Here is an 18,780-nt window from a genome sequence, read left to right as displayed (position 1 = left end):
GACTATCACAGCAGGACAGATGTCAAATTCAGTGGCCTTGCTATGTGTAGCCCAGCACTGGAATAGCAAGGAATGAATTGAGTCAGCAATGATTAAATGCATCATAGAATACTCAAGGAGCTGGTAGCGGAAGTATCTGAGCCTTTAGCTATCATCTTTGAAAAGTCATGGATGTCAGGAGAGATTCCAGAAGACTGGAAAAAGGGCAAATGTAGTTCCCATCTAGAAAAAGGGAAATAAGAACAACCCAGAAAATTTGAGACCAGACAATTTAACTTCTGTGCCAGGGAAGATAATGGAGCAAGTAATTAAAGAATCCATCTGCAAATATCTGGAAGATAATAAGGTGATAGGTAACAGCCAGCATGGAATTGTAAATAACAAATCATGTCAAACCAATCAGAAAGCTCTCTGCAGCAATCTTGCTATGCAATAGTGTCCTGATAAGGGCCAGAGGGAAAATGACCGGGAAAAGTGAAATCTGCAACTCCAGAAAGTGAGCCACACCTAAACAAGCAAGAAGATGGATATTCTGGCCAAAACTGTGCACAGCCTAATTGTTGAGATGAGCTGTTGGTCCCATGGATAAGGATATCAAGTCATGTGGCCAAGGGAGAAGCAGTGGACGTGGTATACTTATACTTTAGTAAGACATTTGACATGGTCTCACATGACCTTATCAAACTAGGGAAATGCAACCTAGATGGGGCTATTACAAGGTGAGTGCATCCATTCTCAGAGAATAGTTATTAATGGTCATGGTGGAGGGCAAGTTAAACATGAGTCAACAGTGTGACATTGTTGCAAAAAAGCAAACGTGATTCTGGGTTGCATGAACAGGAGCGTTGTGAGCAAGACATGAGAAGTCATTCTTCCACTCTACTCTGCACTGATTAGGCCTCAACTGGAGTATTGTGTCCAGTTGCAGAGGTCCAGAGAAGAGGAACAAAAATTATTAAGGATCCAGAAAACATGACCTAAGAAGGAAGACTGAAAGAACTGGGCTTGTTTAGAAAAGAGAAGACTGAGAGGGGACATGATGGCAGTTTTCAAGTATCTAAAAGAGTGGAAGAGGGCGAAAAATTGTTTTCCTTGGCCTCTGAGGATAGGTCAAGAAGCAATGGGCTTGAATGCAGCAAGAGAGGTTTAGGTTGGACATTAGGAAAAAATTCCTAATTGTCAGAGTGGTTAAACACTGGAATAAATTGCCTAGGGAGGTTGTGGGATCTCCATCACAAGAGATATTAAAGAGCAAGTTAGACAGACACTTGTCAGGGATGATCTAGACAGTGCTTGGTCCTGCAGGGTGGGACTGGACTCGATCTCTTGAGGTCCCTTCCAGTTCTATGATTCTATGATTCTATGTGATGCTTCAGCAGAACTTTGTATGGAGCTAGCAATAGCTGGGGGGAGTTGATGTCATAACTGAGCTGCATCCAGTGATTTGGGTCCATGAAACTCACACAGGGCCTGTCTATGCTTGACATAACTGGCCAGAGCCTCTTTCCAGTACTTTCATGAGCAATAATATTCATTGTCTTTACTGAAGCAATATTAATGCAGATAAGTGGCCAAGTTGCTTAAAGTGCAAAATCAGCTCACTCCTAGGCCCCTACTTACCACAGAACTGAATTTACGTTTCTGGAATGTTTCAGTAAAAGGTAGTTTTATGGCTGTGTCATCAGTGCTTTGTTCTATTTACTGCTTCATTAGTCTTCGTGTAGGGTGCAATCCAGGGAAGAAAAGCAATCCAGCATGGATTTATAAGTGACTCCTTATAGAGAGGCCTAAGGAGGTCTACGGTAGCATGCAGTGCACCCGCTGGCATGCACCTGTATTGCAATCCTCTTGTGGATGGAAGGTCAGAATTGCCCGTGTGTTTGTAAGGAACTCACTCTATAGGGTCTGCATGTTTTAAAAAGAAGCTTCAGCTCATGTACCAGCAATCTCCTTCTGTGGAGCTTAAGGTAATCTATTCCACTCCAACCAGACCATATGGCTGTGTCAAGACTGCATCCCTTTTCTGTAAAAGGGATGCAAATTAGACACATCGTAATTGCAAATGAAGCGGGGATTAAAATCCCCCCCGCTTCATTTGCATAAACATGGCTACCACTTTTTTCCGGCTCGGAGCTTTGCCGGCGAAAAGCGCCATCTAGACGCGGATCTTTCGGAAAATAAAGCCTTTTCTGAAAGATCCCTTTATTCCTCTTAAAATAAGGAATAAAGGCTCTTTTGGAAAAGGCTTTATTTTCCAAAAGATTCTCGTCTAGACTGGCGCTTTTTTCCGGCAAAGCTCCGAGCTGGAAAAAAGCGGCAGCCATGTTTATGCAAATGAAGCAGGGGGGATTTAAATCCCCGCTTCATTTGCAATTGCGATGTGTCTAATTTGCATCGCTTTTACGGAAAAGGGATGCAGTCTAGACACAGCCTATATGTAATGTTAGCCAATTAAATTTCAGTAGCATCCATGTGTGAAGCCAGGGGAAGAACCCCATGTGACTTTACTAGAACCAAAAGGCTCAGTCTTGCAAGGTGTTGGGTGTCCTCAACAACCTATTGTCTTCAGTGGAGGGATGAGGTCACTCAGCAGCTTGCAGGAGTCCTCAGAAGGTGCAGAACCCAGGCAGGTGAAGGTATCTCAAATATCTTCCACTGGGTCTCTGGAAAGACATTCTGGACACATTCCAGCCACTTTTGTAGCATTTGGTCCAGCTGAGACAAAAGTGCACACTGGTCACCCTCCTCAGATGAGCAGGATTCACGCCTCTTACACCACTGGCAAAATTATGGTAAACTGTCCTTGGCTTTTGTGGCTAGCACACTGACCCTGCTTTCAGTTTTTCTGTCGGCTGAGGGCAGAAATACATATACTGGAGTGAGGCCCCTCAATTAACATGCTGCACTTGCTCCCACACAGAGAAGAGATAAGAGTTGTTAAAGCTGTAGTCATCAATTGCCAAAGAGAACACGTTTTATTTTGCTTTGTGCTATTTACAGCTGTTGTCCATTCCGAGTTCTCAGGAGCCCCATTCTCCGCTACAACTGCACAGTCCCATAAGTTTCACTCAGCAGTGAGACTGAAAAACAGCACTAAATCATGGTGATGGGGGAGAGAAGAAAATGTCTAGAAATGGGAAAGTACAGCTGATGTCTTTGCAAAGGCTGAAGTTTTTGCTGGTTGCTACTTCAAAGCACTACTGACAGACGGTGCATAGGCTGTAATGGAGTAGAAGCCTCACTCTCTGAAACTGGCAAAATACTGCTAGTGGCTTTGCAAAGGACAGTGTGATCCTTTCTTGCAGTTTTTAAATGTACAAGACATTTACTGTATTTTAATCAGCATAATCCATAGGAAGTTATGCAAACAATATGGAAATAAGGTTATTGGAAAACTGAGTTCTAGTTCATGTTCTTTTACTGGACTCAAGATATAGCACTCTATGTGAATTCTCAGATCACATGTACAACTTACATTATTTTAAACCCACTTACTCTTTGGCAGGAAGAGAGGGGCTTAAGGAAGTGGAAGGAAAGAGGGACATTAATTCCAGCTCTGAGTTTGCAAATGGAATCCTGTCTGGTCACCTTTGAGCGCCACTGCAATTCAACATTAATGTACAGGATCAAACTTTCATAAATGGACTTGAAATCTGAAGCTCCAGTTTCATGGGTACAGTTATCTGCACATTCAGAAACCCTATAACTGTGCATACAGTTGTCTGTGCAGGCAACTTCAGGGATGGTCAGGTTCCCTGTGGAAAATCGTGGGTGCTTTTTGGAAGCCAATTGGAAAATATGGCCTTTAGAATTAGGAAATGTCAAAACCAGGGAGGGCTTCTCTGTTAGGCAATTGTCATATTATTCTCTCCAGGGATTAAAGGCAAAATGCCACCCACAAAGAGAAAATACAAAACAACAACCTAAGTCTTACTTTTTGTTTTATAGGCCATCGTCCTTATGTGGTGCTCATGGCACGTGTTCACCCTGGAGAAAGCAATGCAAGCTGGGTAATGAAGGGGACCATGGACTTTCTCATGGGCAGCGACCCTATTGCTGAGCTCCTGAGGAAATGTTTCATTTTCAAAATCATCCCCATGCTCAATCCCGATGGAGTCATTAATGGCAAGTGAGTTGTGTCAATTGTTATTTATCTTGGGACTGTCTGAGAACCCTTACCTGGGCCTGCATGGCAAATTTTACCTAAGTCTGGGCAGCAAACCTTATGAGCCTTCAGCAGGAGACCATCCTTCCTGTGGATCCTGGCATTCCTGTGTTAGTCACATGTCGTGAGCAGTCTCCACATGAAAGCCACTCATTTGGTGTCTGATTTCACAATTGTGAGAAGCAATAATATCTCCCTGCTGCCAGGACAGAGCTGTACCACAACCACATGGCCTAACTTGGCTCTAGCTGGCTAAACAGAGGTCCATCTGTCTCTACTAAATCATTCAGCGCACACTTCACCTGCAAGGTAGCAGTGCTTGGGAATAACATGCTTTAATTAATGTTTTGGATAGCCTGCAAGGGGGATAAGGGAAGCGGAATAAGGGATTTATTTTATATTTTCAGTTCAATACTTCCACCCAGTGACGCTCCCTTCATTTCCTCCCCACTCAAGATTTCTTGATAGATTTTGATTTCTCCTGGGCCTACGGAATGCTTATCTGCTCTGAATTCCTGTGGGAAATGTCTGCACAGCAAAAGCTGTGCATGGCTAGCTTACTTGAGCTAGCGTGGGTAACAGTAGCAGTGAAGACAGTGCCATGAGGACTAGAGTGGTGGACAGTAAGCTGAGTATAGACCCCAGATCTCTGCTGGGTGTGTATTACCCATGCTGCAGCTTCTGCAATCTGTGCTGGGTTGTCTTTGTTGCTATTACGCTTGTTAGCTGGATTCAAAGGAGCTCAGGTAGGGTAGTTCTATACAGTTGTCACTGGGCAGACATACTCTTGGAGTCTTCTTTGCATGTGCCCTCCTTTTCTACCACAACACAATGGTCACTCACTCTTTTCACTGAATGGAAGAAAGAACTATCCTACTTCTGACAGAGAACTCGAAATACAGCCAGTGAATTGGAGAGAAACACTATTTTAGAACTGGGGTAGATGAAGTGGGCTTGTGTGACATTTGGGAGACCCCAAATGTTACTGAACATGGAGTCTGACCACTTGGTAGGGGTAGTAAAATATATTCACCATGTTCTTTTTAGGGTGATCATGTGAAGGCTAGTACTCTAATAGAGTTTAAAGAGAAGCTAGATAATTTCATGGAGGTTAGGTCCATAAAAGGCTATTAGCCAGGGGATAAAATGATGTCTTGAGCCTCTGTTTGTCAGAGGCTGGAGAGGGATGGCAGGAGACAAATCGCTTGATCATTGTCTTCTGTCCACCCTCTCTGGGGCACCTGGTGCTGGCCACTGTTGGCAGACAGGATACTGGGCTAGATGGACCTTTGGTCTGACCCAGTACTGCCGTTCTTATGTTCTTTTGTTCTTATGTCTTCTGTTAGTGTCAGGCTTCAGGGATTATAACTGCTCACTGATTACAGCTAGAGGAGTTACTCCTTTTGGTCAGTAGTAAGGGCTTGCTTTTTTGGTGTTGAAGGTACTACGTTTTTGATCATCACTGGTAACTGTTTCATGCATGTCTGTGGCCACAGCTCAAAGGTCTGGGAGATAGGTGCAGATAAGTACTTGAACTATGGCTGCTCCTTCAGACCTTTTGAGTCTGTAAAACTGTGTTGGGATCTTCTGGGAACACCCTTCCTTGAAGCATTTGCACCCTTCTGATTTTTGTACAAGCTGGGTGGACCCACAGGTGCAGAGACAGTAGCAACAAATGTAAAACAACAAAAGAAAATAAAAATAACTTTATCAAACTTCCCAAATCAATTCATTCTGAGTTTGTGCAAAAGCTCCAATGGGCAGGTGCTGGGGATTGCGCTGATATTCTCCAGCCCGTCACGGTGCGATGAACCAACATGTCATTAAAGATATATCATCTCCAAGGAAGATGGCACAACAGCAGCTTGGCAGCTCTATTCAATGGAGTAAGACGTAACCCCTGAGTGTCCTAGGTCTCTGGAGGCACTGACTCCCCTAATCCTTTCAGGCAGCACAAGCAAATGGAAAATGGATGGTTTTTCGTTTGTTTGTTTCTTATTTCTTTTCTTTTGTTTTGTTTTTCCCTTTCACTGCACTTAAAATCTGTAGCAGATGGAGGACTGGAGGGAATGCCTGACCTTTCTTGCTTTCAGGAGGTGACTCTTTAAGGGTCAGACCTCAGTGGAGAGGAAAGAGCTCTGCATGGCACTTTGATGAAGTGTCACTTCCTGAGCTCAGACCACCCAGGAGGAACTCTACCTTGCCTGACATAGAGGGAGCTCGAACCTGACTCTGGTGATGGGAGCACCTCTTGCTTGAGAGATGAACCTGGAAATCCTGGCTCTGTTCTTGGTGCCTCCTCTGACTGCATAGCCCTGGGCAAGTCAAGGCTTGTCTAGATGACCAGTTAGGCTAATGTCATAGATTTGCACCCCAGCTTGCTACACACTATCATATACTAGATGTTGCCTGCTGTGCTTTGATCTCCTCTATCTTGGAATGGGGGTCGGTAAGGCTATGTCTACACTGTGGAGTTATACCGTAGGTATCCTGAAATAGCTATTTCGTGTCTTAAGAGAGAGCCTGTTATACCAAAATATAACGGGCCTGCTATTCCGACATCCTTGTAAGGATGGATAAGGTGTACGGGGGATAAGGGGCGTTTTGGAATAGTGCTTTATTTCAAAATTTGGCGCTATGTAGACCGTGCCAAATTTCCAAATATGCTATTTCGAAATAAGATCAAAATAAGCTATGTGATTTGCAGAGCACAAATTGCGTAGCTTATTTCGAGGTAAGGGTATTGTGTAGATGCACCCTAAGTGCACAGTAGGGAACTTCTAGTGTGTGGTAGTAGGGCACAGTTTTTCCTTTTGTACCTCTGTGTTCCCAGCTGCAAAAATGGGGGTAGTTGTAGAGGTTAGAGATGGAAAAGGGCTATATCTAGTTTGTCTCCCTGCAAATACAGAATTGCTGCCAGTTGTATATTTACGAGTATTTTACCTGTTCATTTCAAATGCTAGACTGGTTATTCCACAACCTAACACACAGCACACAGTATAGCACGCACAGGAAGTGTTTCTGATACTGAGTATATATTTTTTCATCTCTTAATTTCATTCCCCCCTGCATTCCTGGTGACACCCTTTATAATTATGTTGTGAAGCTTAATTAGTTAAAGTGTGCAACATGCTTTGACATCTTCAGGAACAGGGATAGGTAAATGCCTAATTGTATCCAGTCACCTACTTTTGTAGCTTCCAAATTACTACATAGGGAGAAAATGGAGAAGCAAGTGTTAGGGGAAAATAAGATGTCACTTCCATCCTTAAATGGCTGTGCCCCCTACTGTGCCCCCTACTTCTGGGGTGAGATCTCCCCTCCAGGCTCACTCCTCTCTTGCAATTCTATCAGAAATAATAACTGGAGATTTGAGTGGTTCCAAGTTTTCATATCAGTGAGATACTTCTGTGTCAGCCTCCTCTTGGGAGCCATAAATGAGCCAAGAAAGCATTGTACTTGGGGTTGTGTTTAATTTGAATTAGTCATGTGTAGAGGCCCCAATGGTGTGAAGTCTTGCACATGCACATTATCAGAAGTGGAATCTGCCCTGAAGGGCTCACAATTTAAATAGACAAGCCAGGCAAAGAGTAAGAGGAGAAACAAAGGCACAGCAGTAAAGTTTGCCCAGGTGTGATGGACCGGGCCGTGTCTGGGCACAGCTGAGGGCGTCCGCTTAGGGCGAATTGCTCAACTTCAGGGCTCCTTACAGTCCCCAGACTGGTGATCGCTCCAAACAGGCCACAAATCAGTCCCACAGAGCGCTTCAGCTGCCTGCCTGAAGCCTCACGAGCAAAACCCCTCCAACAACCCCGCAATATCTGTGCCCCAGATGGCCCTGGGCCTCATGCACATGTTGGGGGTCTTAACACCCCTTCCCACCTACCCCAAACAAGTTCTGTCCGGTTCCAAGAAACCAGCCACAGATCCCTGGTCAATTTACTCTCTGGATCTTACCCACAAATCACACTGAGCCAATCCTTTAGCATCTAACATCTAAAGGTTTATTACTACCATAAAGAAAAGCATGAGAGTAAGGTTGTTAAAGGATAGTACATTACATGCATCGAATCTCCCAGTTCTTGATGCAGGCTCTAGCAGAGATGTTACAGCTGCTGGCTTAAAAGTCCTTGTTGCGCATCCTAGGATCAGGATGGGTCCACAGTTCTTTCCAGCTCTTCGATCCCTGCACTGCTGCCTCTGGGATGAAGTGCTGAGCTGAGTACCAAGATGGAGTCAGCCGCATGGCCTATTTATCCCTCTTTCTTGGTCTCTTCTTGGCTACAGTAGGTCACCTGGCCCATGGCCTATCCCTGTATTCCCTGCTGGTAGCCCCTAGGGATGAGTCACCACTCTTGAGGTGTGTCCTTGGCCTATAGAGGGCTATTGTTCCAGACCTTTGCTTGTTAGCATGTCCATAGGCTGAGCTGCTTTGCCCATAGTTCAACCACATATAGAGAAACATTTGGTATCCACACAAAAATACATGCTTATAACTTCACATACTGACATTACACAATCACATGAATAGCATATATGGAATCAGAAGAAAGTAGGCTTCTATTTGACACCTCACATGGCCCCCCTCTGTGCCACTTTTGGGGCCAACATCCCCCCCCATGGGTGCAGCAGTGATCTGTCTGCGCCCCTCAAAATCCGGTAACGTGACACCAGGGTCACACAGCAGGTTAGTGGCAGAGGTGGGACTAGGAGCCAGGCCTATTGACTTCTAGACCCAAATGCCAAATTAGTATTATTTATAGTGTGGCAGTGCCTAGAAACCTGATCATGGAGCTGGACCTCATTGTGCTAGGCGCGGTACAAACACAAAACACAAAGATAATCCTTGTACCAATCTAACTGCTCTTGGATCTTGCATTTCTCTCAGCTTGTCTGCTTCTTTTGCCATGGCTTCCCCACTATTCCCTTAATTCCCCTGCTCTCATGCCATCATGGGTGCTCTGCAGACAGTACAACAGTGTCTGTGGTAGCTAAGCATCACCAGTCTGTTCCAGGACCTCCACCCCATCTCCTGAGCCTCCATTGTTCTCCACCATCACAGGGTTCTGAAACATGCCTCCATGTCTGATACCCTACTCCTGCCTCTCCTGGGCCAGGATTCTCCCTTCCACCCCCACGCACATTTCATTGCCTCCTCTCTCAGCCCTATACCCAAAGGGTCAGGAGGAAATAATGCTCTCCTCTGCTCTTTAGAAGGCTCTTGAAAGAGCCAGCCAGGACAATTTGATTGAGATGATTACCTTGAGCATCCCTGCCTGGATGTGGCTTTTTAATGAGCAGAGTGATTGGAAATTTTCCCCCCTCGGAAGCACAGACTTCTATCCATCTCTCCTTCTCCCCACAATCTGTGCCATGGATTAATGCTGCTCTAGTCCCCATATCTCAGCATCTTTCCTTATTTAAAAGAGGATTATTTTTTCTTTGTTGCAGTGCTTTGAAGCTCCTCCTCCCCTCCCCCCATCTTCCCTTGGTATCAGAGCGTGCATAATACTTCATCGCCAGTCATAGAGATGGATACCAATGCGTGGCACTTAAAAAAGGCTCCTGCTAGCAGCACTGTCACCCCCGTGGCTCCCTGCCATACCCAGCCCAATGGAAGAGCACTCTCATCCCAGCAGGGCCCTGCAAAATCACACTCCAGAAGCCTCATGCAGTAACAAGACAAGCAGGGCCTCGCTGTTTGCTTTGGCTAATGTGATCTGAAAGTTACACGTGGCAAATATTCCTCTAACACAGATATGAATGCAGTAATGTGATTACACTCCGGCAGCACGAGGCTGAGATGGGAAACATCTCTCCTCCCCAGTTCTTCATTCTTTTCAGTGTTTTTACAATCTAGCCCCATCCTTGAGCAATAGAAGGAATCACAGCTCTGGAACTGACTGTAAATGAAGTCTGTGTGTAGGGGGATGCTCTTTGTATAAAAACATAGCGTGTCAACAGTCATCACAGCTGAACTTGGCTTTGTTCAAACCCGAAAGAAAATATGACTATGACTCTGTGTTGTTTGTTGTGTTTGTCTGAATGCACTGTTCTATACCCTTTCCCAGAGAACAGCAGCCAGGCATGTAGCCAATCAAATGATAGATCTGATTAATTTGGCGTTATCTTTTAAGAAAAGTAATAAACATTCTTTATCAGTGCTCTTGGCAAGAAGTGGGCAGTAGGTCGTTCCATGCCCGGGGAGCTGTCTTGAATGGCTTTTTAAAAAATTATTTGAGCTAAAAATGAACAAAAGTAATAAAGAACTAATATAAAGGCTCTATTGGAGAGAGAATGAGAGCACCGTGTGAGACTCATTCTGCAATAGCATCCATCTTGAATTGGCTGGCAGAGAGTGACCTTGTAGGAAGGCAGTGTACACCCTTTATTGTAAAATCTGGGTCTAGATACCTGGGTTTTACTTGTGGCTCTCCTAGGGTGTGTCTAGACTATAGGGTTTTGTCGACAAAAGTGGACTTTTGTCGACAAAGCTATACCTGCGTCTACACTGCCGCAGAGTTCTGTTGACATAACGTCGACAAAACTCGGCAGTTTTGTCGACGGCTATAAACCTCATTCTACGAGGAATAACGCCTTTTGTCGACAGTTCTGTCGACAGAAGGCGTTATTGCATCTACACTGTCATGTTGACAAAGCAGCTTGCTTTGTCGACAGAACTGGATATAATCTAGACGCTCTTTGTCGACAGAAGCTTTGTTGACAGTATCTGTCGACAAAACTTCTGTCAACAAAAGCCTGTAGTCCAGACGTACCCCTACTAATTTGCTCTGTGACCTCTCTGCACTTTAGCTTCACTCTCCCTCCCCAGAATGGGGATGCTAATGCTCCCACCTCTACAAAGCATTTGAAATCTGTGGATGAAAATTCTGTAACACTGCTTGGAGATTTGTATAATGTCTCTTCAAAACTGCCTAAACTCCATGTTGTAAATAGTTTGCAGTAGTTTGACTTGTTCAAAGGCAACAAGCCACACTCCCACACAAAACCAGCTAAGAAACATGCTAGATTTACAGTTGTGTAACTTAAAATAGGCTAACTGAAACGTCTCAAAATTGCTAAAAAAAATCCTTTCATCTGTCACTTGGGCTGAAATCTGTGCTGTAGTCTCAAACTAGACTTACTACTGTCAGAGCTGCGCAATATGTCCTGAATCAGGGCCTTCAAGGGAAATTGGAATAGACTTAATTATGGCCACATTAGTGGAACGAGGTCCTAATTCGAACTACCTACTCCATGCCGTGTGTAGCCGCGGGCACGGAGTTCGGACTAAGGGACATTTAAAAATGGTGGCACCCGGGAAGATGCAAATGAAGCCTGGGATATTTAAATCCCAGGCTTCATTTGCCACTTTGAATGCCTACATTAGCCTCCCTAGTTCGAACTAGGGGGCTAGTGTAGACATATCCTAAGAGACTCAGACTGTGGACTGGTACATGGAATTTCATTTACACACAGCCACTCATAAGCTCCTTCCCAGGGACACGTGCTGACATACAGTTGCATGCTATGTTGACATCTTGTGTGACACTCTACAAGTTGAATCTCTCTAATCCAGCACATTCTGGTCTGGCAACACCTGTAGTCTGGCATGAATTTTGTTAGCTGGATGTCCACTTACCATGATTGTGGCTAAATTTCTCACAGTCCCATAAAGCTTGTTTATAGCCACCAATCCTGACTGTCAATATACTGTGCTGTTATTTAGCTCTAATTTACCCCACGTGTCTTCTAAGGGCCCAGCAAGCCATGGAAGTGTTGATAATGCTGCTAGAGAATATTGACCTCCCGTGGTCCAGCAAATTCTTTGATTCGGCACCAGTCAGATCCTGAGAGTGCTGGACCAGACAGGTTCAACCTGTACTATCTTGCATATGAGCTTGTGTTACTCTCATAAATAGTCCACACCCACAACTCATGTACAGTCGCACACATCTGCTTCCCTAACACACGCTCACATTCTCGCTCACTGCCTTCATGTGCTCACACTCACAAAGAAGTAGTCAGCATTTTGTGTTCTTGCAGGGCTTCTCCAGACACTGCAGTTGTAGATAAATATTGCTATTTATTATACTTAAATTTAGGGTTATTAATTATATCAGTATAAACCTAATTTATATCACCATAAACAGCAATAATAAATGCTGCCAAATGTTAATACCCAGTGCTTGCCAACTGTGCCTGTGCTTGATGGGTTTTTTTCCTCCCCACTTCCCAGAAGCATTAAATTAAAAATGATTCAGCATTGCAGGATCATAGATCAAGCTATAGGTGGGAACTTCCAGGGAAATGCGCTAGTTTTAAAAATACTCCACATGAAACCAGCACAAAAAAACCTGTGGATTCTTTGTTCATGTTTCATCCCCTCATTTCCCCTTCCCATCTCTGCCCCTCAGGGTACGTACACACAGCAGTGTTATTTTGGAATAACTGATGTTATTCTGAAATAACATAGTCCATGTCTACACTAAACGCAGTTATTTCAACATATTGTCAAAATAATGTCGAACTGCTTACTCTGACTCCCATAACCCTCATTTTATGAGGAATAAAGGAAGTTTGATGAAAAGTGCTCTTTCTTGAATTTGGATTTCCTGCTGTGTAGACAGCGCCAAAAGCCAAAATAAGCTATTTCAACTCAAGCTACACAACTGACGTAGCTCAAGTTGTGTAGCTTATTTAGGCTTTAGCCCTGCTGCATAGACATACTCACAAATGTGGCCACTATTACCAGTGTGTGACCAGACCCTGCCAATGTCCAGCATTTCTAACTTCTTTCTTTTCCTTTCCTCCGTCTGTACTACCCCTCTCTCTTCTCTAACACCTGCCTCTCTCTTTCCCATTGTTCTCTCTCTGGGTCTTGAACTAAAGAAGCATACGAACAGTTGGCTTTTCAGAGACATTATCCATTTTAGGAACTCGAAGCATTGTATAGACAAGGAAGCCTTCCTAACTGTGTGAGCCAGTATTAACTCATGTTTTAGCAGTAGCAAAAGTGAAACATGGAGAAGTTACATGAATAAGTCAGTGACTGAGATAGGAATGAGGCCCAGGAGTTCTGATTTGCTCTTTTGGTTTTTAGCCACAGATTGTCCTGCTTCTGTTTTACACTTACACACACACACACACACACACACACACACACACACACACACACACACACACACACACACACACTGTCCCTCCCCCTTCCCCTCCCCCTTCCCCTTCCCCCCCCATCACTGATTGGGTCCTATTTTATCCAGGCTGCTTTCTCCATCCCAGCTGAGTTATGGCTCTTCACTGATTGCATCAATATGGTTCTCAACTTGATTAGACTGGATGGATCAGATGCCTTTGCTGCAAACGGTGTTTGGTGTGTCTGGTCTGGGAGAATTGGCAACCCCATGTGTCACTGAAGCTAAAGTGTCAGGGTTTGAGATCCTAGATAATCATAGAAAGGTAGAAAGAGAAAAGCCTTGTTAGGTCACTTCCATGGCTAGTGCAGGACTGTATCCTACCGCACATTTACTGGATCTCTAAATATCCCATATGATGGGGTTTCTAACTTCCTTTGGAAGCCTATGCCTTGATTTCATAGCAGGGTGCTAGAATATAAGAACATAAGAATGGCCGTACTGGGTCAGATCAAAGGTCCATTTAGCCCAGTATCCTGTCTGCTGACAGTGGCCAGCACCAGGTGCCCCAGAGAGGGTGGACCAAAGACAATCATCAAGCGACTTGTCTCCTGCCATCCCTCTCCAGCCTCTGACAGACAGAGGCCAAGGACACCATTTTATCCCCTGGCTAATAGCCTTTTATGGACCTAACCTCCATGAAATTATCTAGCTTCTCTTTAAACTCTGTTATAGTCCTATTCTTCACAGCCTCCTCTGGCAAGGAGTTCCACAGGTTGACTACTCACTGTGTGAAGAAGAACTTTCTTTTATTAGTTTTAAACCTGCTCCCCATTAATTTCATTTGGTGTCCTCTAGTTCTTCTATTTAGGGAACTAATAAATAACTTTTCTTTATCAGCCCTCTCCACACCACTCATGATTTTATAGACCTCTGTTATATCCCCCCTCAGTCTCCTCTTTTCTAAACTGAAAAGTCCCAGTCACTTTAACCTCTCCTCATATGGAACCCATTCCAAACCCATTCCTGATTTGTCATAGCCAAATTAGCCCCCATCATACTGTACGTATAGTTGGGGTTATTTTTCCTGATGTGCATTACTTTACACTTATCCACATTAAATTTCATTTGCCATTTTGTTACTCAATCACTCAGTTTGGTGAGATCTTCTTGGAGTCCCTCACAGTCTGCTTCTGTCTTGACTATCCTAAACACTTTGGTATCATCTGCAAACTTTAGTACCTCACTGCTTACCCCTTTACCGCTTTCTGCTCAGAAAGGGATAACAAAAGCACGTCTTTCTTCTCATCCCCAGTGACTCCTCTCCTGGCAGGGGAATTGAATGGGAATTTATTTCTCTTAATAAAATATTGTGTGCACCAATATGTGACAAGCACTCTGCAAATATACAGTGAAGGCTTTCAGCAGTCCAGCTATGTTACATGTACATGGGTATGTCTATACTACAAAGTTAATTTGAACTAACGGACGTTAGTTCAAATTAACTTTGATAGGCGTTACACAAGCGCTCCGCTAATTCGAACTTAATTCGAACTAGTGGAGCGCTTAGTTCGAACTAGGTAAACCTCATTCTACGAGGACTAAGCCTAGTTCGAACTTACTAGTTCGAATTAAGGGGTGTGTAGCCCCTTAATTCGAACTAGTGGGAGGCTAGCCCTCCCCAGCTTTCCCTGGTGGCCACTTTGGCCAACACCAGGGAAACTCGTATGCCCCCCTCCCAGCCCCGGAGCCCTTAAAGGGGCACGGGCTGGCTATGGTGCCCGTGCCAGGTGCAAGCCTGCCAGCACCCAGCCTAACCCTAACCCTAACCCTAACCCTCCCCCTCTTCCCGGGACAAGGCTGGAGGCTCCCGGGGCAAGAGGCGGGCACACGCCTGGTCTAGTGCGGACATCGTGGACATCGTCCCCGACCTCCGCACTAGGCACAGGAAAGTGGCCGTCTAGGGCAGGAGAGCTGCCAGTCTGGCCACCCAGGAGCAGGTGTGCATGAAAATCAAGGTGGTCCACTGAGACCCCCGACCCTCAGCCCTGAGCTTACAATGGCCGTACTGGGTCAGACCAAAGGTCCATCTAGCCCAGTAGCCTGTCTGCCGACAGCGGCCAACCCTAGGGACTCTGGAGGGGATGGACCGAAGACAGTGACCAAGCCCATTTGTCTCGTGCCATCCCTCTCCAGCCTGCCACAAACTTTGGGCGGGGACACCACTCCTACCCCCTGGCTAATAGCACTCCATGGACCCAACCTCCATGACTTTATCTCACTTCTCTTTAAACTCTGTTCTAGTTCTAGCCTTCACAGCCTCCTGCAGCAAGGAGTTCCACAGGTTGACTCTTCGCTTTGTGAAGAACAACTTTCTGTTACTAGTTTGAAGCCTGCTACCCATTCCTTTCCTTTGATGTCCTCTAGTCCTTCTATTATTGGAACTAATGAAGAACTTTTTGTATGTACCATTTCCACCCCCACTCATGCTTTTATAGACCTCTATCATATCCCCCCTCCATCTCCTCTTTTCTAAGCTGAAAAGTCCCAGTCTCTTTAGCCTCTCTTCATATGGGACCTGTTCCAAACCCCTCATCATTGTAGTTGCCCTCCCCTCTCCCACCCTCTCTCTTCCCCTCTCCCACCTCCTTTTCCCAGTCTCCCCCAGTTTTGTTCAATAAAGAGAGATTCTATTTTTGAACACAATTGTCCTTTATTTTGTACATCAGGAAGGGGGGGGGCTAGGGAGTGGTAAGTGGAAGGAGGTGAGGGAGGAATGGGGTATGAGCCCCCGATGGGGAGGACTGGGCTGGCTCTGCAGGCTTCTGGGGGTGGAAGCTCTTCTGCAGCTCCCCGATTGTCCCCTCTCCCCAGATGGCAGACTGCGGCAAGTGCAGCCGGGTTGATGGCCGAGTGCTGTGATGTGCCCAGTGTGGGTACTCCGGGCAATCCAAGCCAGGACTGCTTTGCAAGCGGGGCACCCCTGAGAACTGTCTGTCTGGGGTGTGGGTCGGGACCCTTTAAGCACAGCCCTCGGCTAGCCTGAGACAGCAGCTCCACGCTCTAAGTCCTCATCTGATACCCTGCCGGCACTGCTTCCTGCCATCCTTAACCCCGGTTCAGGGTCCACTCTGTGTGGACAAGCTAGTTCGAATTAGCAAAATGCTAATTCGAACTAGTTTTTTAGTCTGGATGCGTTAGTTCGAATTAGCTTAGTTCGAATTAACTAATTCGAACTAAGTTAGTTCGAATTAGCGCTGTAGTGTAGACATACCCCATGAGTGTAAATGGGTATGTGATGCAGTATGGAGTGGGTGAGCTGCAAGGTTTCTGTAGTTCTGGATCACAAGGGGCTGTTTAAGAGTAGTGTCATTAATTGGTACAGTGAGAAGGTTTCTCTTGCAGGAGATCAGCAGGTAGGGGATGAAGAAAGGAGCATACAGCAGGATTATTCCCCCTCACCTTGCACGTTGTCACTTAGAAGGCTACTTTAGGTGTTTGAGAGTATGGATTAAGGTGCTCACTTACTGGAGGACTAAGGGTGACGTTAGGTTATGTGTGTATTCGCCTCTGCTAGTGGGAATGTGTCCAGCATGGAAAATATCTGAGATACAGTGCTTTGGCAGGAGGCATGAAAAGCAGGTGTAAACTCTACAGAGATTCTCCTGTGGAGGGGAGATTCGGCATGGGTAATGATATGACTGCTGCCTTTCCCCAGGGATTCTACCATGGCAAGGCAGCTTTAAAGGCCATCTAGAGGCTATGGGCTCTCCTCCAGTTGAAGCTACCCAGCAGAGGCACTTGAATCAACATATTTCCTAGGCAGACTGACCTTGACCACTTCCATGCTGTTTCCACTCATTTTGGGGGACTGTACCAGTCAGTACCACTTCACCTGGTGGAATAGGGATTTGGGGCAGCTTGCTCATCTGTGCCCGTTTCCTGTGGAGTGAAATGGACCCTGGTATTGCTACTGAGAGCTAAGAAGGATTCCCCATTAGATCACTAATAGAGGCCTGTTTGTGTGGAGCAATAGCCAGCAAGTCATGGGGAACATCCCAGCTTAAACCTATCCCTTTGCACTGTGCTGAGGTCACAGTCCTCCCACAGCATCCCCCAAGTAAGAATCCCTGTGTAGTCGATGGCTTTGGGCCAAAGATACTAGAGCCATGATACTGCCTTCTACCTACACTTCCAGCCAGGTGTTATTTATTCTGTTCTCTATCTGCTGGCACCGCCTTGCCCCTTGAATTATTTGCTTTATTCACTTATTACCAGTGTCTCCTCCTCTGTCAGTGTGCTCCCATATATCTTTGCTTCTCAGGAACATGCTTTCCTCTATTTACTGCTTTTCCTGAATACTCCCTCCCCCAAGCACCCTTCTCCCCTTTCCTGGCAGCCCAGTAACAGCAAAGGAGATAAATAAACAACATAACTCTTCCCAGCTATTATTTTTTTGTTGTGGTTGCTGTGAACAGTAATATATATAATAACAAGGAAACAAATCGTATTACTAAAGTAATTACAATAAATAAAAAACCAAGAGGGGAGAGGAAAGAAGGGGCTGTTGAGGGACGGATTGCAGTAGGATTTTTTAAGAATTTAATTTCCATGAGATGTTCTCTGCCATGCTAGTGATGCCCTGTTGAGGGGGAATGTGACTAATTAGCAGCCAGTTGTTGCTGCTTTTGTAACAGACCCTCGCTTATTTATTTGTCTGCTGTGTCTTTAAACAGTAGCGTGTCTATGTATTTGCACTAGTTACATGTCAGCAGTTTGTTTTACTGCCTGGTGCTGTTGTTTCCTTTTAGCTGGGTGCCTGAGTCAGAGGTTTTGGGGAGTTGGCCATTCTGCCTTTTCTATTCTAGGGCTGTGAATTTCCATGATCTGAGGGATTTTTCCCCCTAGGAGCTCATGGGAATGAGAGCCAGGAGCAATTGTGTTCTAATGCCTCTTCTGAAACTGACCCTCCTTTTCTGTCCTTGGTCAGATCAATAAACCTCTCTGCCTCAATTTTTCCCATCTGTACTGTGGTGATGACTATACTACCGTACCTCATAGAAGGTTGGGAAGATTAATTAGTTAATGGACCAGATCAAGACCTGATGTGATCCAGCACTTCCCTCATTGTTTCAAAAGACTTACACTGGCGTACAACCAAGTCGGTCAGGCATGTCTACATTAGGAAATTATTTTGAAATAACTTATTTCAAAATAAAAATTCCCAAGATAATAATTTTGAAATAGTGTATCCACACTCAAGGGAAGCCTCGAAATTGGTCCGAGGCAGGCTCCGTTAATGTGGATGCACTATCTTGACGTAGGGCCCCAGGAAGCACTGGGGAGTAATTAGTTTGAATTACTCTGGGGAGTCGTTATTTCGAAATAGTGTCACTGGAGTATCCACACTACCACTATTTCAAAATAATTATTTTGAAATAAGCTTTATTCCTCAAGGGAAGCAGGTGGTGTTATTTT

General features: G+C 45.1%; 1 protein-coding gene across 1 annotated transcript in view; it reads left to right on the top strand.

Annotated features, from left to right (window-relative positions):
* The window catches only part of AGBL1 (AGBL carboxypeptidase 1), a 477,711-nt gene that overhangs the window by 166,605 nt on the left and 292,326 nt on the right, over window positions 1–18,780 (top strand). The window contains exon 18 of the mRNA XM_075897043.2: window positions 3,949–4,129. Within this exon, the coding sequence (XP_075753158.2) occupies window positions 3,949–4,129 (181 nt within the window). The remainder of the gene's footprint in view (window positions 1–3,948; window positions 4,130–18,780) is intronic.

Source organism: Pelodiscus sinensis, chromosome 14 (assembly GCF_052426305.1).
Source record: "Pelodiscus sinensis isolate ZL-2025 chromosome 14, ASM5242630v1, whole genome shotgun sequence".
Classification (NCBI taxonomy): Eukaryota; Metazoa; Chordata; order Testudines; family Trionychidae; genus Pelodiscus; species Pelodiscus sinensis.
Note: the sequence above shows the minus strand (reverse complement) of the source record. Positions and strands in the feature narration are given on the sequence as shown.